At 39.1% G+C, this 24,700-nt stretch overlaps 2 protein-coding genes across 5 annotated transcripts in view; both read right to left on the bottom strand.

Moving 5' to 3' along the window:
• LOC143032847 (uncharacterized) overlaps positions 1 to 9,544 on the bottom strand; it is a 30,869-nt gene extending 21,325 nt beyond the window's left edge. For 2 of the 4 annotated variants that reach the window (XM_076198008.1, XM_076198009.1), the window contains exon 1: positions 9,091 to 9,450. The gene's annotated coding sequence lies outside the window, so the exon portion shown is untranslated. Of the gene's footprint in view, positions 1 to 9,090 lie in introns of all 4 variants that reach the window. The other 2 variants (XR_012967145.1, XM_076198007.1) reach the window with 2 other exon arrangements.
• A 7,436-nt stretch (positions 9,545 to 16,980) lies between these two features.
• The window catches only part of LOC143032845 (uncharacterized), a 20,205-nt gene continuing 12,485 nt past the window's right edge, over positions 16,981 to 24,700 (bottom strand). The window contains exons 6-8 of the mRNA XM_076198006.1: positions 24,576 to 24,700; positions 21,900 to 22,046; positions 16,981 to 17,456 (exon numbers count right to left, since the gene is read on the bottom strand). The exon at positions 24,576 to 24,700 is cut by the window's right edge and continues 32 nt beyond it. Of these exons, the coding sequence (XP_076054121.1) occupies positions 17,380 to 17,456; positions 21,900 to 22,046; positions 24,576 to 24,700 (349 nt within the window). The 3' untranslated portion in view covers positions 16,981 to 17,379. The remainder of the gene's footprint in view (positions 17,457 to 21,899; positions 22,047 to 24,575) is intronic.

Genomic DNA, 24,700 nt, shown 5'->3' with positions numbered 1-24,700 from the left:
GGAGGTTGGTGTGAGGGTGACGTTAGGGAGTGAGATTCGCCACGGGGGTAAGTCGGGTTCAACCGTTTCTTCAGGGACGTGGAGGTCAAGGTTTCTGAGTGTGTTGCACACTGTAGTGACGAGGTTGCGGCCTCCTGGTCGAAGTGGGAGGCGGGGTGCACCGTCAGGTTCGAGCGACGCTCTGATGGTAGCAGTAAAGTTTGGGGACAGATAGGGCGATCGGAGGCATTTTACAGAGAGAATGGGCATGTTAGCATATATTCTTTCTACGAGCAAGGGTAGACCAAATTCACTTTGCATGTTAACGATGCGAGTCGAGGGAGGGTAACCTAAGATAAATCTCATTATTCTATTTTGGAATTTTTTGAGAGGTTCCAAAGCTCTCCTGGGAAGTTGACAAAGGGCAGGTGATAAGTAGTCAACAGGTGATCGAAGAAATGTGGTGTATAGAGTCCTGACCATTGGTAATGAAACGCCGGTGGAATTTGTAGCAAGCCACTTGATAGGGGTAAAACAGGCCTGCAGACGATCAAGGAGATCATTAACAAGGGGATGGATACGTTGTCGAGTGGGTATGGCTGGAGTGATCTAGGCTGGTGCTCCAAGGTATGTGTACTGTGTGCAATAAGAGATTGCATCACCTCCCATGTTGAACGTCGGCAGTGCTTGGAGAGTACGAGATGAAAATATTCTGCTCTTCTCAGGGGAAATGATGAGACCACAAGCGGTAGTTGACATGTAGAAGCTATTGAGGACGAATTGGAGGTCAGCGGGCGAGTTCGAATGGATGCAGATGTCGTCTGCGTAGCAGAGGAGAGTTGTACCGGGAACGTTAGGAAGAAGTGAGAGTAAGCGGTGCATCAAGATGTTAAAAAGAAATGGACTTAGTATGCCACCTTGCGGGGTACCGAGTTTGAACTGCTCGTAGGAACTGCACACACCTCGAAAGAGAACACGTGACTTCCTGTTACTCAGATAACCTCGAATCCACCGGAGGTGGTTTCCTTGCACTCCGAAGGTAACCAGCTGGTCAAGAATTATTTCATGGTTGGCTACATCGAAAGCACTTTTGAGGTCCAGGAAGGCAACTACGCTGGTGGGAGAGAGGCGGGTGTAGAGCTCAGTAAGGCAGTGGTGCGTACTTCGACGTGGGAGGAAACCATACAGCTGCGGGGAGAGTTGACCTTGTAGACGATTCATGAGCCGGGCAAGGATGATACGTTCAAGCACTTTGCTGAAGCATAAAGTTAGGTATATGGGCCTGAATTTATCAGTACCTGGTTTCAGTGTCGGAACAATCGTGCTTAAAGTCCAGGCTGCAGGTACATGTCCACGGAGGAGGCAGAGGTTGAAGAGGCAAAGGAGGGGGTTGCCAGGAACTTCCAGTAGAAGTCGTAGCACTTGGTATGTAATGCTGTCATCCCCGGGGGCAGAAGTTTCTGTATTAGTCATGGCTAGTCGTAATTCATTCTCCATAATCGGGACATCGTCTTCTTCATCTGGGTAGAAGTGCAGCCATTAGGTGGAGATTACGGGTGTTGCGATGAGTGGAGAGTGCCTCTTGGATATGCGTAGGAAGATTGTTAGTCTGTGACTGTGACGACCATAAAGTAATGAGATCCTGGGTGTAGGCGTCTGGACTGTGATGGAGGGCGCTGGGAGGTTACTTCTTAACAACCCTTTTTACAAGGTGCCACATGGTCGCGATACTAGTCTGGTGATTTATGGAATCAGTGTATTTCTGCCAAGACTCTGTGTAGGCACAGTTCTGGAGGGTGACCATATTATCCCGTGCTATTTGGTACTGATGTAAAGAATCCGGTGTGGGTTGCGTCTGAAAAGCATGACCGGTAGTCTGTGTAGCTCTCTACGCTTGGATAATACGGTGGTCCAACGTCCATGAGTGAGGTACAGGGCGGCGTGGTAGGTAAGCTTTGGTTACATAACGGCTGTAGAAGTCGTGTGTGGTATTCACTAAGGACGTGTATAGTGCGTCGGGGGATAGGAAGTCAAATGTGGGAAGGAGACTAGAGATGTACAAAATATACGTAGGACAATATTTAGGAGGAATGGATATACGGGTCCGGTGATGAGGAGTTGGAATCCGAGATGGTATGGAGTAGTATAAACTAAGAATAATATGATCGGAGAAGAGAGAAGAAATTGATTGACAGGCGACACGGGATGGCATGAGGCCAGACGTGATGATGTGGTCAACTGCGCCTCCATGTGCATGTGTGGCTCCACCAGTTTCCCATTGTGTGAGTTGGTACCGATGTATGTAGTTGAGTAGAGGGATTCCACTACGGTTGGGAACAGGGGAGGCATCACCAAGAGCAGGATGTCGAGCGTTGAAATCCCCCATATAAATCATTCCACGATTTGTAGGTACTGGGAGGGCAGCGAGATTAATAACACCAGGGGCAGAGTATACGTTGCAAAGTCGAAGTTTACCATTGCCCACAGTGACTTCAATTAACTGAAAGGTCATAGTAGTATCCCTGGAGCATCGAAGGAGCTTGTGTGGCATGGATGCGTGGACGCAAGAAATGAGGCCTTTCCTGACTGGATGTATGTACAAGACATAGCCAGACAGCGTAGGTGCTGTGTTGCATGGCTGAGCACCACCGGGAAAGGCTTCTTGAATGAATATGATCTGGGGGTGATGGCGATGGACATATGCCTTGAGTGCAGTGAGTTTCATGTTATGGCGTATTCCGAAAGCATTCCAGGAGATGACATGAAGCGATACGAGATAAGAGAATCTTATTACTGTGTGCTTTGCGAGAGCCGGATGAGGTTGGTGTTTCAATGTAGGTGCTGCCAGGCGGAGCATGGGTAGAGGGGTTTAAAGGCGACGAGAGCTTCTCTAGATGGGAGGCAATTGTATCAAGTCGCTCTGTAAGGGCTGTGACAGAGGTGATAGCAACTTTGTGAGATTCAACTAGACTGGCAAGAGTGGTTGCTGTGGTAGCCTGTTAGTTAACTAAACTTTCAATACGGGCATCTATGGCATCGAATCACTTCGTGAGGGCTGAACAGCGGGATTCGAGAGATGCAACGGCTTGGCGAAGAGCTTGTACTTCAGCAGAGTCCGTGGTGCTGGGCGTCGCGAGAGAGGTGGCTGGAAGTGGTGGTGGTAGTGATGATAGTGGTGGTCCAGGTCTTTGGGAAGTGGTTGTGGGTGTTCGCTTAGTACAGCCATGCCAAACGTTGACCCCTGGTTTATGGCATCGGGGGCACTTCCATCGGGATGTGTCTGGTGGTGGGGATATGGAAGGTTCTGAGGTAGATGCAGAGTTGTCGGACGTGGTGGGTGGAGTGGGTGTGCGGTGAGGGCAGGAACGAGTGTCATGATTCTCTGTGCACCAGGCACACTTTGCGGGAGCGGAGCAGTATCTTGAGATATGTTTGAAGCCCCAGCAGTTATAGCACCATGGAATTTCATCTTTCATTTTGCGAAGCTCACAGGGAGGGAGGAAAGGTAGGAAGGGGAACTCTAAGGTAGGCAGCGGTGGTTCAAGTAGGCTCCACGTGATGACTAGTCGGTTGATTGGCGTCCCATTTTGGATGAATCTGCGAGCTGTATGTATGCCTGGATATTCCTTGGCATGAGAGGCATCGATGCTGACAGGGTAGCGAGTGAGGAGGTATGTATGGAATTTACGTGGTCTTTCCGTGGAGTCCTGGATGACTAGGCATAAAGATAATATTTCCCCACTCGTGATACTTTTAATGATGTCTTGTCGTTGTCTTGAAACATAGACGAAACAAGATGTAATAGCTGACATCTTCACCTCAGTCAGCTCACGATCGAGATGGAAAGATTTGGCAATGTTGGAGAGCCACCGAAGTTTTACATCACAGCTTGAGTTGCCAGGGAAAATTAATTTGACATATTTCTCTCTGGGAGCAAAGGCAGGAGCCTGTGACGGCGAAGTATAGGACATATTGGGGGGGTAGGGGTGGGAGATGGTGTGATATCATAAGCTTGTGGCTCTGTCATTGGGTTCTTCTTCGATGATTTAGCAGGAGAAGGTGGTGGGCTGCTAATATTGGAGACTTAATTTAGAGTGCGTTTAGCGGGGGTAAATGGTTGTGGTGCAGAGTTGCCAGATGGAGGAGAATTTCCTTGAGCATGATGGTTGTAAGTCGTAAGTGGGGGCCATATGTTAATTGGGTCTTCATCATCACTTATAGCAAGATCGGCCTCAACAATGGCAATAGCCTGTGGCCCTGAGTAGTCCATGATTACCACACGTTAAGATTATTCACAGGAGTTCAGGATTTATGAGGCAGTATGCGGGGAGAGCTATTCACCCATGTCGTCACAAACCTCATATTGCGCATGCACAGACTTGGCCGCCTCTGACCAGGAGGGTTGGAGGGATAATATTTTCACAGCTATAGACTAAATTAGTTAATGTTCACACACCGTGATAACAAAAAATGGTAGAGGTGGTCTTATAATATCTCACAGCGCACAACGAAGGGTTGGAACACAATAACACTGCCGGAATTCTAACAAAGAGCACAGAGCTCAAAACTGTAGGACCAGTCACATGCCATATTTGTTTTCCTTTCTTGGACACATGGAAAGAATGAGTGAATTTTTTTAGTAAATGAGGCATGGAAGGCAGAGGTGGAAGGAATGAACATGAGAGGATGACCAAAGATGAGATAGACAGACAGGGTACAAGGGGCATTGGAAAAGAGGGGAATGTCTGTTGAGGAAGGGAGAAAGCAGAAAATAGGTGTGAATGGAGAATGGTTGTGTCTGGATGATGCTGTGATGCACAGGAGTGGGTGGGGGATGGGGGTATGAGTGAGTATGTATGAATGATATTATGATGTAGCCTGAAGGAGGTTTCTCCCCATCTCTTTTTCTGCATGAGGGAATGGAGAGGGGGGGGTTGCCGATTAAATGAAGCAGCATTGCTGTTGATGTGATGATGTCTTGCTACATTGCTTCTGACCCAGGGCAGTGGGTGAGATGCAAGGATGACCCATCATCCAGGAGGAGCCAAAATAAGAGGGAGGGAGGGGGGTGAATGAGAGTGGAGTATGTGGGGATTGAATGGGTGGGAGTGCATTTTATGAATTTGTTTTTAGGGCTACCTCTCTTGTAGGGTGGAAACAGCCATTGGTATATGTATGTATACCTCTAGTGAGGTACAATTTCCCTAACCAGAAGGTCAAAGACTCTTTGACTGCCCAGGGGGTCTACATCAACTAACCAGTCCTCTCTAGTGAGGTGGGTGATATCCAGTATGGTACATACATACATATACCAAAGGCTTTTTTCCCCATACAAGGGAGGTAGTCAAAAAAACAAAGGCATAAATTCCATTACCACATACTCCACTCCCATTCACCCCCCTCCCTCCCTTTTATCTTGGCTCCTCCTGCATGGTAGAAAATATGAATAATAATTAACCTTCTTAATGAAAAGATTCCCAAAGATTGTACATACTGATCACCTGTTGCTCCCTGAGAAGTATGGTATCTTGGGTGATGAAGTAGTGAAAAAATTCTCCTCTTCCCTCCTAACCAATCAATTTTGATAAACTTTCATAAACAAACACGGTTTCCAAATGTGCCAATGGGAAGTCCCCCCCCCCAACCCCAGTGAGGTATGTTACAAACACAAGAAGTTATACTGATGCATTACTGGAAATGTGAATTTAATTTTTATAAAAGTACAAATCTCATTGACTCTAATGGAGTGACAATGAATATTCAGATGCAAATGGTTGATAAAAAAAAAGTGTTCCCACATGAAAAAATCACATAACTTGCTATCAGCTAATTCATGTGTAGTGAGAGAGGTTGTGGGTGGATTGCAATAATATATATGCATTCACTTTTCACTCTATATGCACACACAAACACTTGCATTATACATGTACTTTGACAGAGAGGACCCCACTATAGTTTTAGTGGCACACAAGGACACAGCAAATTTTCCTCATATACTAATCATTAGTGACAACTTTGTATTGAGATTGTAAAGATGAAAATCTGATGGATAAAAATTACCTGCACTTCAGGGTCTTTACTGATTTAAGCAATGTTTTGATTTTAAAAGTCCATTGGTCTTAAACAATCTATAGAAATTGTTGGTTCATCCACATTTGGAATATGTTTTTCCCATATGGTCACTGCCTTTTAAAGACATGAGACAGATTGGAAAAAGTACAGCAGCAAACCACAAAACTGATCTCAAATATCAGAAATAAATCATACAAAACTTACTTAAACATGTGAATCTATTTTCCCTACAAAAGAATAGACTTGGGGGTTATTTGATACAGGTCTTTAAGACTCTAAATGGAATTGATAACATTACAAGTAACAAAATTTCCATACTGAATGTAAATCAGACAAAATACAATGGTTCCAAAATGTCGGGAAGTAGATTTAATTTGGAAGTGGGTAGAAATAACTTCACCAACAGTGTAGTAAATGAATGGAATAAACTTTCTGCAGAAGCAGTGCAAAATAGTACAGATTGGAGTTTTAATGTTCATTTAGACAAACACTTAAGCAATATGCTGTAATGCCTGCCATTTGTTTTATCTAATTTTATTTATTTATTCATTATTATTCCTGAAGCAGCCTTTCTATGGATGTGATGTGTCTTGCTACACTACTTTTGACCCAGGGCAGTGGACAAGATGCAGGGATGACCTGTCATCCAGGAGGAGCCAAGAAAAGAGTGAGGGAGGGGTGGTGAATGGGAGTGGAGTATGTGGGGATGAAATGGGTGGGAGTGGATTTTGTCTATGACTTTGGCTACCTCCCTTGTAATGGGGAAAAAGCCCTTGGTTTATGTATTATTATTTATTTATTATTACTTATGTTGTAAAGACACGGTAAAGGAAACATGGACTGGAGGTGAAGCTTTATTCCTGACGTTTCGTCTAACGACTTTCTCAAAGGAATCCTTTGAGAAAGTCGTCGTTAGACGAAACGTCAGGAATAAAGCTTCACCTCCAGTCCATGTTTCCTTTACCGTGTCTATACAACTTGTTCACATGGATTTTTATTATTACTTATATTTATTTTTCTATTATCTATTTATCATTACAATTGTTATTTATGTTAGTTTATTACCGTTACCTACTTATTTATTTATTCACTCATTAATTTATATATTTGTATTTATCTTCATAATTATGAATAAATTTTTTTTTTTCATATCTGACCTAGTTATGGACCAAGGTCTTTCAGCATGCTCTTCCTTTGTAATTCTTTGAACCATGGGCATTAAATTTCTAGTTAGTAGAATATCAGTGTATGAATGATTTTTGACTGAGAGTGTGCAATTCAAGTATATACTAAAAATATACTTGACTGTGAATTACCTAGCTATTAAAGTCACCATTTCAGAGATTCTTGTTCAGCAATGACTGAGTGGTGTGAGTGGATTAATTAATTTTGTCACTTTGTAAATTTGATGAAAATCAAAATGTAACTCATGTAGATAATATAAATATATGCTTTTGCAGCCAACTTGAAGTATGTATCTTGATATAACCCTATACCATTATCCACACGTGAACAATATTTTTGGTATTATTTCAATTGTGCACACCTACGTGATATAGCATTAGAAAATTAAATATTAATTTTGTAAATTATAATACATGAATGTAATATGCGATTTTCTTGGTGGAAATAAAAAACAAAAACCTTGCTACAAGCAAATTTACTAACAAACGAAGCTGCTAGGATACAGTACGGATGCCATGCCAGTCCAGTCACTATCAGATGACGGCTTTCACGTTATGGACTGGGTGTTCTCTAACTCCAGGTGGCATTAATAAGCGCTGTTACAAGGACAATAAGGCTTTCTTGGACTTTATGAGAGAATACGAGGTTCTGCCATCATCTGTTAACTGCCTGAAGTACAATAATAATCAGGCTGTCTGCATCCGTGATGACAACGATGATCTGGATGATCTTTAGAATTTGAGGTATTGAATTACTAAACATTGGTTAGGTTAGGCTAAATTAGGTTAGAATAGACTTATTTAACATCCTTTCATTTCTTTGACCTCAGCAATTATCAAAACAAACATGGTGTATCATTCAACCACTGCGACTTTGTTAGAAAATAGGTTTTAGCAACTTTTTTTGTTATTGATTTCTGCTAAGAAATTCACATACTATGTTAGTCTATTATAATTGTGACAAAAATTAATAATTAATTTTCCATGGCTATTTCATGTATGTGTGCATAACTAAAATTTTACCATATTTTTCATTTTGCCCCCACCATACAAAAATTCCTGCAGATGACTCTGATTTGAACCCAGTAAAATTTGACAATCCCACAAGCTTGGATATCTAACATGAAAATGACGTTGACCAATAACTCCTAAACTAACCTAGCCTTGCCTAACATAACTTATTCTCACATAACCTTTCCATAGTCAGAAGAAATAGATCTTTCAAATGCAAAAAAGGATAAAGAGAAAAATATGTTTGCATGATACTGGAATAGAACCCTCAACCCTTACAAAACCAAAATAAAAAATGTCAAAGTTGTGATGCATCAGATAAACATGTTACATGTAACATGGGGATGATTGAGCCACAGTTCAATGTTAGGATATAGAATGTGAACTGTACCCCAAGGCAGTTTCCTCCCAGGTGCTTTTGACACTATACTCTATAGAAAAGGAACAATTAGAAAAATAATAAATAAAATAATTCTTATTATAATTAGAAAGATGCTATGATCATGGACATGATGGAACTGCACATAGTGAATGAATACAAAAAAACAAATCAAAGTAGTGAAATTGTGACAAAGACATCAATATCCAAATCTTTAAAAAGGGCTGCCTGAGAAAGTTACATGTACTATGTAGCCTTGGAATAGGGCGACAACTACACTACAGTAATAACAAAAAATATAATTCGTCCTAGCCTCTGGTTATTTTCTGAACTAGAACAATTTCAAGAGCACAGGATCATAACAAAAATAATTCTACATGGCACATGTTAACACGTGTGTATGTTTATTCCATAAAAAATGCCATGCCCAAGTATTATTTTTTTTTATACATCACTCTTTCTTACCTTTTGATGTTTACAAAACGCACCCAATTTTGCTAGTTGTAAACAAACGGCTACGCCAACGAATAAAAACAATTGTCTGATCGATACAATGTTTACACTGCTGAAAATTACCACAATAAAACTATAAAAGAAATATACTGTAAAATCAGATGGATGTAACACAGTTGCCAAATCATACAATCAGTTGAGTGGCACTAAATTCCAAGTTTGGTCCGAGTGGTCTCGCCGTAAATATGGTCTGGGCTCCATACCTCTCCCGAATCATAACCATTAACTGGGATCCTATGCCTAAAGACAGGGCCCCGACATGGGGAGGGGCAGGGGCAATGCCCAAGGGCGGCACTTATGGTGAAAAGAAGGTAAAGCAAATTCCCCCTAATGCATGATTTATTCATCATGAGTTGTGTGTATGAATGATATGTGTATAAACGTTGTTTTGTGGATGAATGTTACATGTGAGTCGTGCTAATGTCCATCAGATGTGGAAGGTGGTGGCAGTGGTGGTGTGTGTGTGTGGGGGGGGGCACTTTTCGACTCGCGGGACTTACCCATGTCGGGTCCCTGCCTAAAGGCACACAGTTTTATTCACAAGTCCTCAAAAATTCCCACGGTTTGTCCTTATAAGCTCCCATGTAACCACCCTTCCTATCTCAAACATCAACATCAACATCAGGGAAAAGTGCTACAAGCCCATACAGCCAGAGTTGATGTTCACAAATTATGCCGGTTAAAGGCCTAGACATTGTCTCAAGGAGCTGTGTCTGATTTTATACATAATCATTCTACCAATACCCCCACGGTTCTCCGAAGGCACGACATACCAAAGACGTTGAGACATCTCTTCAAGTCAGTATTCAGTGTTCATGTTTTCCATATGTAAAACAAGACAAGGAACACAAGCGACTTGAAAATTCACATATTACTCTTGCAGAACTATCGACAACGCCATCTACCCTTGTTGAACGAGTCTATAGAACATTGGGCAATGCCAATCCTGTGAAGGACTTCTTGACATGACCCACCATTGTCATGCACTACGCTACTAAGATATGTGAAGCTTTCCGTGACCTCAATGCCCTCGCCACATGCATGGGCAGATTGCTGTGTGTCATCCAGAAGTCTCAAAACGCCTGGACCTCGGGTCTTGGTCATCCAAATATGGAGAATAAACGGGCTCACCTTCCTATGCAGTGATTCTAGGGCTGCACCCAGGACCTTCAGCGTCTCCATAGGAAGTACAGCATCATCGACTAAGACAAGGTCAGTGATCTTGGTGTTGCCAATGAATACTCCGTAATTACATTGATCGACAAATGTCCAATACATAATCAATATCTGTTCAATTTTTGGAGGGTGAGAACACACCTTTGTTCTTGAATTATCAGAAGAGAAATTGGGCATGTTTCCTCCATACTTTTCATCATTTTCTGATCTACAGAAGATTCCAGAGCATTCCATGGTGCACGGCTTCTTGGGATCAACATAGGCTGCATGAAACCCCTGTTGAAACTCACTTTGGAGCTCCACAAGAACACGGAGTGCTAAGATAATTAGTTGTTGACTTAATAGGCGTGAACCGAGACTGCTTAGGTCTCTGAAACTTCAACAGATGTGAAAAAAAACATACCAGCAACAGATGGGCGAGCATTTTGATTACCACACTTGGCAATGTAACACAACGGTAATTGATGTATTCCTGCCGGTCCTCTTTCCCCTCCTAGATAAGGACGACCTTTTCAATTATTCCTTATCTCCAGATTTCAGCAACTCAGCTGTGACTCCACGTGACAACCATGCAAACCAGGTGCCTTGCCAGCGTTCATCTCTTTCAATATTCTCTGTATCTCCTCTTTTCCTAAAGTCCCATCATTCCACTTTTCCATTACAGTTATTTCCCTAGCATCCCACACGGCCAAAATCAAACCTCCCCTTCTCTTCTCTATATTCAACGAAACCCTGAAATATTTCATCTACCCAGTTCCCCGTACTGTCTTTACTTTCACCAGCATCTGTCTGTCAGCACTATATTTTTACTTTCTCCTCTCTACCTGACTCACTAGTCATGGCTTCTACTTCATTCATACGTCATTTCATACGTCAAACACAAACCCTACCTTGCATCTCCTCTCCTCTTGGCCTTCCTCACCGTACGTTTTTGCTTCCATCATCATCCTTCTGTGCCTCTCATAGGCTTCCCTATTTCTACTTTGCATCCAATTTTAATATGCTCTCTTCTTTTCTGCCATCACTACTTTCTCCTTTTCATCCCACAATTCGCTGCCTCTCCTTTTGTTCCCTCCTGTCCTCTTCATTCCACATACCGTTTTTGCATACTGTAGTACTTTCTCCTTGAAATATACTCATCCTGTCTCTAACCTGTTTCTCATTTATCCTTCACTGTCTCTCATACGCTCCTCAGGTTTGCCTTATATCCTTTCTTTCTTAATTCTCATTTAATTTGTTCACCCTCAGCATTTCTCTGCCTTCCTTCTTTTTCTTCCTCTTTCACTTTATCATCACTGTCAGCTTCCCTTTTACCAGGCTTTTTTTTATTAATACATTTACGTTGTCGGGAATAAATCCCGACAGAGGATTTTTTAGAGTAAATAAGCTGTTTTTACAAAATAACATAGACATCTGTGGTTACGACCTTATTTAATTTAGTGGGTTGATAGCTGTAGAATTAAAAAATTGAAATACAGCAGTTAAGCATATCAAGCTGTATGAAATCTGTATTCTAGAATGCTTAGGAAAGCATGTATAACAAATTATACAGCTTTTCTTTTTTCAATCTAGATAGAGTGGCCTATCATTTGTGCTTATATATACGAAAACATTATATAAAACATGTAAGAGACTCCAGGAATGTCGAGTAACCGATATATCATCGAGTAAATAAGCTGTCAATACAAAATAACAAAGACATATGTGGTAACGACCTTAGTTAATTTAGTGGATTGATAGCTGTAGAATTAGGATTAAGATGATATACAACAATTAAGCATCTCAAGCTGTATGGAATCTGTATTCTAGAATACTTAGTATATTGAAGCATGTATAACAAATTATACAACTTTACTTTTTCTCATTTAGATAGAGTGACCTATCATTTTTGTTTATACATACGAAAACATTATATAAAATATTATGTAAGAGACCCGACACCATAGAACCAGGTATGGTTGTCTACCCTCTCCAGGAATGTCGAGTTACTTGTATATCATTTTTATTACTAATATTTTTATTTACCACCTGGTAGTGACTTCTCCGTCTTGAGTATTGGTTCTGGTGTATTACCCATCTCTAATTCCCATGTACGGGGATTATCTATTATATGTATCGTGCAACATTTTCACTTCAGTTAAGGTGAAGTTTTACCTCCCATAGACCTTTGGTAACGAGAAGTCAAGTCACTAGGCCTTCGGAGCGACGTTGGACCCCTTTTTACTTAGTTCGAGACATGATCTGAAACTGATCAAAAGTGTAGTGATTCGTGATTGGGGAGGGATATGAAATTTATCCCAATCACAGACCTCATATAAACCCGATAGTGTGAAGTGTATATGCAACGAAGAGTGTGCAGTGAGGGGACACGTTCTATAAGAGAACCAGTCTCCCCTCAACACATACCTTCATTCTTGCCTCCATTCCCATACCTACCCCCCATACCACGCCCGAAGTCGACGCACACACCACCACCACCAAAACAAAGACGAAGAAAATCACCAAGTGGTCCCAAGGCCACGGCAAGTTATATGCGATATTTTAATGGAATATCCAAACAAAACAGAAAAAAGTGAAATGGTTACATATTCACAAAGATATTTGATGCTTTGTGATGCCATTGTATTTTTCAGAGTTTGATGAGTCCCTATCGATCAAAGGTATGTACACAGACATGACAGTATTGAATAGACACCAAGAGAAATCGTTTACTTTATTAGACAAGCAATTAATACAATTAAAGTGCTTATAAATGGTCACAATGTGAATAACTAATACTTGGTTGACATCCCCTTTGCTTTTTTCAATGCAAGGACCCTTCTAGGCATGCTAGCGGTTAGTTCATGTATATCATCTTGAGGGGTTTCTTACCATGTTTCCCATAGTAATCCTAAGAGTTAAGGCCTTGAAGATGGCTTCTTGTTCTTCTTGCGAAGTTGTCGGTCTAATATGCCCCAGAGGTGTTCAATAGGGTTCATATTTGGGGACGGACTTGGCCATGGAAGTTTCCTGATCCCATTTTAGCTCAACCAATTTTGTGTTGCTTGAGCAGTGTGACAAGGAGCTCAATCTTCCATAAATAGAAAGATGGTTTTACCCATTCTACCACTGGAGAATATTGGAATGAGTCCTTACTTTCATATAGAAACATATTTGCCTAAATTGATGTTTCCTTGACACTTCACAAGCTCTGATCGATCATCACTCCAAATTGCACCCACACCATTATTGAAATGCGCCCATGTTTCACTGTTGACTGCAGTCTTTTGAGATCAAGCTCTTGACTACAGAGTCTTCAGACCCACACTCTTCCACTGTCAGAAAATAATGTGAATCGTGACTCAGAGAAAATGATAGTGCTCCAAATGGCCACAGGTCTCTCCACCATCTCAACAGCCTAATCCTTTCTGCACTTTATATTGGCTAGACGAAGGAGTGGTTTCCTTCTTGCAGCTCTGTCATTGTAATCCAGCTTGTGGAGGTACCTGACAGCTGTTCTGGGACTGACATCAGCTCGTGTTGCTATGTCAGAGGCCTTACAACATGGATCCTCTTCGACATTTCTTTTGACAAGATGCAAGGTTCTTTCTGTGGGCCCGGGACGACCTGAATGAGGTTTTGTGCCCTTCTTGTCCTCTCTGGTGAATTGTACAATCACTCTATTACCAGCAGAAAGGGGTACTGGCAGATTTTCAGATATTTTGCATTGACTAAGTCCACCTTCATGTTGACCCACAATACGACTTCGTTGAAATTCAGATAGGTCTACTGCTCCTTTGGTTCGTGGCATGCTTGATTAATCTTATATGTAATCTGAAATATAAATCAAGGTAAATATAACATATTAGGTAAATATGAATAACATTAAGCATTAAGTATGAGCAGAAATGCATTTATTTTGGTGTCTATTCAATTCTGTCATGTCTGTGTAGTTTTATACTTCCAATGTGGAATATCCCAGTATTAACTCGGTGGGGTGGTCATCTAGATTAAGCTTACACCGTCAACATTACGTATTAAAAGGGATAGAAATTTGTCGGAAGTCATGATATTCTCCACATACATCCAGAACTGTTCCAATGGCATAAACTGCGATTTGCCGTGAATGTGCCAATCGGCTTTTGGCGGCCTCCTGCTTACCTTGCGTTGTCATATTCTGTGGGAAAAACACTGTCAAATATCAGTGTGGTCACAAAAACATAATTTGCTCCAGCAGCTTACTTAGCTGTTAGTAAAATAGTAGATGTCACACTGTTACCTGAAATGATGGAAATAGTAGCTCGAACATGTCTGCCAGGCCTTTGTTACCTTTTCATGTTCATAGAAAGTAGTGTGTTGTGCTTACTACTACATTATGTACATTTAGTAAAACATCTTTTAGACAGGCATCCTTTGCCTAAGCACTTGAAACAGTCAAGCATTATTGATTTTATCCATGCCCTCTCTTCCATTTGAATTACAGTATTTGAATACCCTAGCAGTTTCACGAGTCATGTATCCTGTTGGAATATCCATAGGTCGGCCGCTGAGCCTCCAAGTATGTGTTCAGGATAGAATAGCTGATTATTATTCTCCATTTCGGGTGCATCTTTTGCCAATGTACTGTACTAGTACTTCGTTGGCAATAAACAGCATTTTTATCTCTGGGGCCAGCATCGCACCGAGATGGTAGAATAATAAAGATAGTAATGGGAAGAGGTAGCTGAACGGAAGGACAGTAAAAGTTAAGATTGATCGGGATTCATCTGGGGAGAGTGGAGCCAACTAGGTAGTGAATGACTGCTATTGATGATGATGACATCCGCTACTTCGGGCACGACCCAGGAAGACCCGGAAGTCCTATACAATAAACATTGAATCAAAAGACACAGAACCTACGGGGTCTTTTTCAGCAGTTCTAAACATATTCAATAACTGAAGGAGATATGCTATCAGGAAGCTGGTTTACTGGTAGGACATTCTAGAGGAGACCTCAGAGCCTGGCTTGCACATTGCATGCCTCCCGTTGCACCTTAGTAAATAATGTATGCCATGGTTAAGAGATGTGTACGCTAATGCCAAAGACAGGCTGTTTTTCGTTTTGATAAGATAGGATATCATCTGATGAATGCCTGGCAAAGTTGTCCAGATTTATAAATTGTTGGTCCGTACTCCTACTAAATCCTGCGATGTAGTAGTAGAGTTAAGTTAGTTTAGTTTCAGTAGGTATCTTTTGGTCTTTAGGAAGTCCTGATTACGAAATTAGATACGTGATATTTCAGATTCGTTGTCACAGACGATCATCTATATCTATTAAACGCGAAAGTCAAACAAATCTGAGGCGGAATTGCTTCCTTTGCCTAACCATACATAGAGCGTACGGCGCGGAAACAACCAAAATTCTGTCCGAAATGCTATGAAATTGATCGACTTCTTTTACAGTATGAACCAGAATTGTTAGCGCCTGTTGCACTAATCTCTAAATAAGTTCTTATTCTTCTGTCATAGTAAAATTCTTCATTCACAACTTTCTTCACTTTCTTTTATCTTAAGTAAATTATCTGAAGGCCCCATGCCTTGTCCTTCACTCAAAGCTTGAGGGAGTGAATTAAATGAGATTGATTTTTCTTATCTTCTTTCTTCTAAAAGTTACACTTGGTTTTGTGATCTACACCAAGGGACTCCCGCTCGGGATCCCTATACAATACGTCAAGCCACCTTCGTTCTGACGTCACTATTTCATTCATCCAATATCCTTTTACTTCTCAAACAAGTGCCACTCCTTAAGGGCGTGACTTTACCTCCATGCGCCAATAATTTTTCTCCTCCACCTTTTTCTCCAATCAGAGAGGCTGTTATACTGTTTCAAGCGATATTATTTACGTAAGCATTATGTCGCAACGGAAATGGCTTATACGTTTACAATTTTTGGCGAGTATGACTAAGCCATTTCTGTCGGCCGTTGTTTTTAAACCTTTAGTCATAAGATTTACATTCGTCTCCATCTACCCCTCTATCTACCCAAATGTCTACCTCTATCTACCGACCTCTTACAAGAATAGAATACTCATTATTTTGTTCTAGAAGGCTTTCTAGTACAGTCTGCGGCTTTACGTGACGTCTTGGTTCTGTTCCAGTAACACACAAACACATTTTCATTTTTATAAATATCTATTTCTTCTATGTAATGGTTAGGTTAGGTTAGGTTAGGGTAGGTTAGGTTAGGTTGGGTTAGGTTAGGTTAGGTTAGGTTAGGATAGGATTGTATAGGATAAGTTAGGTCAGTTTGGTCAGGTGATGCTAGGTTAGGAGCTATTGGACAGCGTACGAGTAAGTTTCATGTTGAATATCCGTGCTTGCGTGTGGAATTTTACTCGTCCTGTTCGGATAAATTAACGCCGCATACTATTACACTCATGATCCACGTGAGCAGCACCACAATATGATGAGAGGTGTCACAATCTGGGCGCTTTAACAAGACGGAAATTGAACAGCTAAACAGCTACTTTTCAACCTGTTAGAAGATATCCAAAGTTTTGTGACTCACAATAGAAAATTATTGCCAAGTCCTCCAAGAAAAATGTTTTGCTGTAACTGACGTCCTAGAAGAATGAGTAGATGTATATAAATTACTACAGAACAAAGAAATAAAGTAGGCTTGTCTTTTTCAGTAATGAAACTACTATATTTTCACAAGACATAGTTTTACTCTTATATACATATCATACATAATCAGCTTTTTGATCAACAATTTTACATACTATTTGTACTGTGCTAACAAACGACCTTGCTTGTATTTTCACTACAATTCAGTTCAGGCATCAAGTGATGTACAAATTAATATAGGTATATGAAGAAATGTTTGTGTCTTTGACAGTACACAGACAACCTCTTAGTGTTAGATAACACTATTATATCCCTTACTTCCCATACATTTAAAGCTAGATTAAAAAAAATAACTGGTTTAATGAAAGATTCATGATATTTGATTCATCATGACCCAGTAATTACATCTTGCGGAAAGAGAAAAAAGTTAAATCATTTCCTATTTTCGGCAGGGCGATTTCTTCCCTCGTCACTTTTCTACTAGAGCCATCTGGCGACTAGAGCGAGTACCACTGTTGCTATTACTGAAGGGCCGACGACCACTGTCGAGCTGGGACCTGTGAAAGAAAGGATATGGAATGTAAGTGATTAGTCACCATTTGAGGCAGAAGGTGTGCATTCAAAGCACACATACACACGCACAAACACACACAAACGCAAAACACACGCACACACACACTTCAACGAATGGACGGCTTAGAAGACGTTCTGAAGAGAATTGAAGTTTGTGGATCCCAACGCAAAGAGAAGTGCCTATTGTATTTACAGGGTGGGGGGGAAATTGCTCGTGGAGTAGTAGGAAAGTAGGGAAAGAGGAAAGGGGGAGGGATTACTGAGGGAAATGGAAGGAAATGAGGAAGGAGTAGACTTGGCCCAGGCAGACAGGCGAAAGGTAAACAAAAGGCCCCCCGACCAGCTGAGCGACGATGAAATGTCTAATAAAAATGTAAAGATTAGAAGTATAGATAAGAGCAATACAGTAGAAAGTGATGAGAATATTTTCCAGGGATTTAAAGAGGGTGGGGGGGACACAAGACTAGAAGAGAAGGTCGATAAGATGATCGAGGACTTGGAGCGTAGGTTCGGTCATGTTGACAATATTATACGAAGAATTGAAAAATTGGAAGAACTAGAGAAGGCGAACAAAAACTTAACTAAGGAAATTGAAGAATTAAAAAAACAGTTAAAAGAAGTAAAAGATGAGAATAAAGTCTTAAAGGTGAATAATAAGGAGAACAAGGAGGGTTGGAAAAAAATCAAGAAAATAGCAAAGTTGCATTCACTGACATAATCAGACAGCAAATGAATGAACAAACTGAAAACTCAGTTATTAAAGTGATGAGACAGAAGGAGAATATAGTAAGAGACTTAGCAGACAAAAAGAAATGTATAATTATATTAGGAATGGAAGAGAAACATAACCCAGATAGAACCACAAGAATCAAAGAGGAAAATGAAAAAGTAAGAAATTTACTGGAATTAGTTCAGGAAGATGAACCAGAAATAATGAAACAAATCGAAGAGAAATTCAGGCTAGGGAAATATAGTACAGACAAAACCAGACCAATCAAGATCAAATTCAGGTCACAAACTACGGCTGAGAATATCTTATCCAAAACAGGGAAACTAGCAACAAGTGAACAATATAAAAAGGTATGGATAAAAAGGGAAATGAATAAAGAGGAAAGAGAGGAAGAAAAACAGAAAAGACTTGAAGCAAAGGAAAAAAACGAGATAAGAACGGAGTCAGAAAAAGAGAGATTCTATTGGAGAGTAGTGAATATGAAACTAAAGAAAGTCGACATACAAGAGAAAAACATAAGGGAAACAGAGAACACAATGGAAGTGGCAGAAAACTAAGAGTGTCTTACACAAATATAGATGGATTAATAACAGGATTGAATGAACTGAATGATTATTTGAAAGAAAAAGAACCAGACATAATGGGAATTGTAGAAACAAATTAAAAGGTCCACTACCACCCAACAGTGTAGGACATGATGCATATAATTATTGGATTAGAAACAGAGTGAAAAAGGAAGGGGGTGGAGTTATGTTCCTGACTAAGAAGGATATAAACGTGAAGGGTGTCACATATGGAAAGAATACAGTAGAGATGATAATGATGGAAGTAGAAGACAGAGATAAGAAGAACAGAAAGTTTGTGATAAATTATGTGCCCCCAAAAACAGCCTCATGGGAAGAGAGTGAACATAAAAGTATGTTAGAGGACACAAAGATAACATTAAACAAGATAATGGAAGAGGGAGGAAAATAGTTATGATGGGCGACTTTAATTGCAAAGAAATCTGCTGGGAAGAAATGACAGTAAAGGGTGGAGACAGCTCATGGGGAAACGCTCTACTCGAGATGGTTACTGACCATACAATGACACAATGGATACAGGAGAACACTAGGTATAGAAATGAAGAAGAGCCATCGAAACTAGACCTAGTAATTACATCCGAACCTAGAATAGTGGACAAAATTGAATATAAAACACCAATAAGTAAAAGTGACCACATATTGATTGAACTGAAACTCAATGAAGAAAAATATATGAAAAGAAATGAACAATACAGAAAAGGAAGAATGATGTATGAAAAAAACAAACTTTGATAAAATAAGAGAATTCTTTCAAAAGGAAAACTGGAAAGAAATATCAAAGAAGAAACAACAGTAGAAGAGAAATGGAATATTTTGACAAAAATTTACAAAAAAGGAGTGGAAAAGTATGTCCCAAGACAAAAACAAGAAAAAGAATATGTAAAATGCTGGTACAACAAAAGCTGTAGGGAGTTAAAAGACAAAAGAGACAAAGCCTGGACCAGATGGAAAAAAGACAAGACCTGAAAAATGGAAAATATATACCTGTTATAGAAATGAATATGTACAAACGTGCAGAGAGGAAAAGAGAAAATATGAAAAAGATATCATAGAAAAGTGTAAAGATCAACCGAAACTATTCTACAGATTTGTAAACAATAAACTGAAAAACAAACAAGACTTGGAGAAATTAAGACAGGAGGGAGTTGAATACACTGAGGAAATGGAAATGGCGGAAATTATGAACAAACATTTTAAATCAGTGTTTACAAGGGAGAACATACAACCTGAAGAGAACGAATGGAAAGAGAAAGTCCCCCCTATGGAAGCAATAGAAGTAACAAAGAATGAAATATTAACACACTTGAGTAATCTTGATGTCAGAAAATCGCATGGACCAGATGAAATAGCAAACTGGATACTGAAAGAATGCAGGAATGAACTGGCAGACAAAATACATAGCATACTAAATAGTTCCTTGAAAGAAGGAAAAGTTCCAGAAGATTGGAAAAAAGCAAATATAGTACCTATATACAAAGGAGGAAATAAAGAAGAACCTACCAACTATAGACCAGTCTCTCTAACAAGTACAATAGCAAAAATTTGTGAAAGAATGATCAAAAGTAGATGGGTAAAATATTTAGAAAAAAAAAACAAAGTGTTAAATCCAAGGCAATTTGGATTCAGACAAGGACGATCATGCGTCACCAATTTAATATGTTTCTATTCAAGGCTAATAGATATAATACAAGAAAGAGATGGATGGGCGGACTGTGCATTTTTAGATCTAAAGAAAGCTTTTGACAAAGTACCACATAAGAAGTTGCTTAAGAAATTAGAAACTCAAGGAGGAATACAGGGCAAACTACTAAATTGGATGGAGGACTTTTTGCAAGAAAGAAAAATGAGAGTAGTGATAAGAAACCAGCACTCAAAATGGGATGAAGTAATAAGCGGTGTTCCGCAGGGAACAGTTCTGGCCCCAATAATGTTTGCTATATATATTAATGATATGGATGAAGGAATAGAAAGCTATATGAGCTTCTTTGCAGATGATGCAAAACTACTGAAAAGAGTGAAAACTGAAGAAGATTGTGAATCACTACAGAGAGATCTAAATAAGGTACAAGAATGGAGTAGGAAGTGGTAGATGGAGTTCAATACAAAAAAGTGTAGTATAATGGAATTTGGAAAAAGCAAAAACAGAATAACAGGAGCATATAAATTGGGAGAAGAAGGAATAAAAAAAATAGAAAATGAGAAGGACCTGGGAGTCATTGTTATGAATAATATGTCACCTGAGAAACATATAAATAAGATTTTTGGAGAAACTTATAATCTAATAAGAACAATCAAAGTTGCATTTACATACCTGGATGAAGAAATGGTGAAGAAAATCCTAATCACCCTGATAAGACCAAGATTGGAATATGCAGCAACGATATGGTCACCAAGTACAAAAAAATGTATAAAAAAACTTGAAAGAATACAAAGAGCAATTACAAAATTGGCACCAACACTCTCAAAACTATCATATGAAGAGAGACTAGAAAAACTTGAACTACAGACACTAGAGCAAAGAAGAGAGAGAGGAGATTTGATAGCTATTTACAGAATCATGAAAGGCATAGAAATTACTGACAGAGAGAATCTGATAAAATGGGATGACAGAAATACTAGAGGACACGGAAAGAAAATAAAAAAAGACAGCTATAGAAGAGATTTGAAAAAGAACAGCTTTCCTCACAGAGTAATAGACAGTTGGAACAAGTTAGATGAGAAAGTGGTGTGTGCAAAAACAATACATGAATTTAAAAATAGTTTAGATGAAATGAGATATGAAAACGGGTCCCTACGAGCATAGCTCCCCTTCCCGTAAAATACAACTAGGTAGAACTAGGTAAATACACACACACACACACACACACACACATATATATATATATATATATATATGTATACATATATATATATATATATATATATATGTATACATACATATATATATATATATATATATATATATATATATACATACATACATATATACAGTATATATATATATATATATATATATATATATATATATATATATATATATATATACACACGAGTATATAAATAATAAATGAATGAGATGAGGACACCAAGAGACAAGTGCCTGCCATACTCACTCGGTGGTCGCTCGTAGGTCTGGAGTTCGATGAGCGTGTGGACTATGGCATCGATGGTCTTCTCCACGAACTCCTTCCTCTCGGGCGTCAAGTAGCTCTTGACCAGGCATCCGACGGTGCATTGGTACAAGTCTTTGCGCTGGGTTCCTGCAACGATGTAAGGGATAGAGAAAGCTCAGTGCAATGGAAAATCACTGAACTAGTTAACGTTTCCTTTTCTCTGGTTTTCCAGTAAAATGGAATTGAATGTGACTTCATGTTGCAAGAGTTTCGTTGTAATATTACATGGGTAAAAATAAGGATACGAATTTTACCTCGACATGTTCGAGTAGTGATATTTTTTCACATACATTGCTTAATATTCAAATTATCATTTCTTTGATTGATATTTTTTATCTGGATATATCAAAGTCTATTTGTGAATATCCGTGTATCTAAAATGGGTACCTCCTTCGATGAGGTTGTTGGCTGTAAGGTATACTGTCATAATAAGGTATACTGTCATAATAAATGTAGTTATTTCTTTTACTATGTCAATATTATAAAGGGATGGGGTGGAGTGAGAGTCACATTCCCACAAAAAAAAAAAAAAAAAAAAAAAAAAATATATATATATATATATATATATATATATACTGTATATATATACATATATATGTATATATATATATATATACATATATATATATATATACATACATATATATATACATATACACATACATATATATATATATATATATATATATATATATATATATATCAAATAAAATAAAATCAGCCATCCTGAGTCCACTGCTGAACAAAGGCCTCCTTCATAGCATTCCATGATTCACACGACCGTGCCATCCTCTGCCACGTCACTCCTTCAAACTTCTCGATCTCCTCTCTCCACCTTCAGTCTGGTCTCCCTCTTCCACGCTTCCCATCTTGCGGCGTCCACTCAGTAACACACTTGCTCCATCGCTCATTAGTCGTTCGCACCAACTTACCTGCCCAATTCCTCCTCCTCTCTTTTACTGCTTCCACAATGTCTTTCACTCTAGTCTGCTCTCTCACCCAACTTGTTCTCTTTCGGTCTCTCAGCGTTATTCCCATCATTGATCTCTCCATTCTCCTCTTTGCAGTCCTTAACTTTGTTTCCATCGCCATCGTCAGCTTCCAAGTCTCACACCCGTAGATTATTGATGGTAGAATGCATTGATTGTAAACTTTACGTTTCAAACATAAAGGTAGAGAGTATCTCAGGATTTTATTATACTTACCAAACACTTTCCAACCAATTGTAATGCGTCTTTTTTTGTTTTATTATCATGATCTTTCGTCACTTTCACCATCTGGCCTAAATAATTATACTCTTCAACTTCCTCAAGACTCTCATCGTCAATTACAATCTCTGCTTTGAACTTTCGTGATTGAACATTACTTTGGTTTTACTCTTATTCATTTTTAAACCTACTTTGAGACTTTCCTTATTTAGATCGCTCAGCATATCTTGCAAATCTTTTGCTCTTTCTGAAATAAGAATGATGTCATTCGCAAATCTTAGGTGGTTCAAATATTCGCCATTAATCTTCAAACCTTTCTTTTCCCATCTCAACCTTCTGAAAATATCTTCTAAACAAGCTGTAAATAGTTTGGGTGATATTGTATCGCCTTGCTGTACTCTTTTCTCGATCTTGATCTTTTCTGTATTTTTATGTAGTCGAACTATAGCGATACCATTCGCATAAATCTTTTCTAAAACTCTTACGATCTGTTCGTTTGTACCCTGTTTGCGTAGCGAGTTTAGTATTGCTATTTGTTCTACCGAGTCAAAGGCCTTCTCGTAATCTACAAAAGCTAAACATAGAGGTACATTGTATTTTGTCATTTTCTCAATTAGTTGGTTTATCGCCTGCAAATGGTCTAGAGTTGAATATTCGCTTCTAAAACCTGCCTGTTTTCTCGGTTGGTTTTTATCAAAAACTTGACTTAGTCTATTTGTAAGGATCTTTGAGAATACTTTATATACGTTTGATAGCAAGCTAATCGGTCGATAGTTACTAAGGTCCTTCTGGTCAAAATCACTATAGCATTACACCACGCATCAGGAACGCTTTCTTGACGTAAGCACTGGGTGTACAACTCAATTAATTTAATTTGAACCATTATACCTGCGTCTTTCAACAGATCTATTGATATACCATCTTCCCCTGGTGCTTTTCCACGTTTCATTGTATATATATATATATATGTCTATATATATATATATTTATATATATATAATATAATATATATATATATATATATATATATATATATATATATATATATATATATATATATATCGACTACAATGCACTTTAATTCTAAGCCCTCAACATCGGGTGTCCCGATGGATGCAACATGCAGAAATTGGCCTCCATCGGGACACCCTATGTTGATGGCTTAGAATTAATGTGGATTGTGGTTGATAAAAATGTATCGCTATTCAATGGGGCCCATTCGATATTGTACATATATATATATATATATATATATATATATATATATATATATATATATATATATGTATATATGTATATATATATATATATATATATATATATATATATATATATATATATATATATATACACACAAATAAAGAAAGAAAGAAAAAGAGGCTCGGGGCAGAACAAAGCCCTTCCTTACCAGTGTCGGTAAGAAGAATGGCGGGCAGAGGGTTGCCCGGGTTGGTCCAGAAGTGGAACTGAGAGCTGCTTTCCACGAGGTCGAGGAGATCCTTACCGTAGGAGACGTCGCTCCCGAGTGTCATG

The sequence above is a fragment of the Oratosquilla oratoria genome, chromosome 14, assembly GCF_046742065.1.
Source record: "Oratosquilla oratoria isolate Oo_2021 chromosome 14, ASM4674206v1, whole genome shotgun sequence".
Classification (NCBI taxonomy): Eukaryota; Metazoa; Arthropoda; class Malacostraca; order Stomatopoda; family Squillidae; genus Oratosquilla; species Oratosquilla oratoria.
Note: the sequence above shows the minus strand (reverse complement) of the source record. Positions and strands in the feature narration are given on the sequence as shown.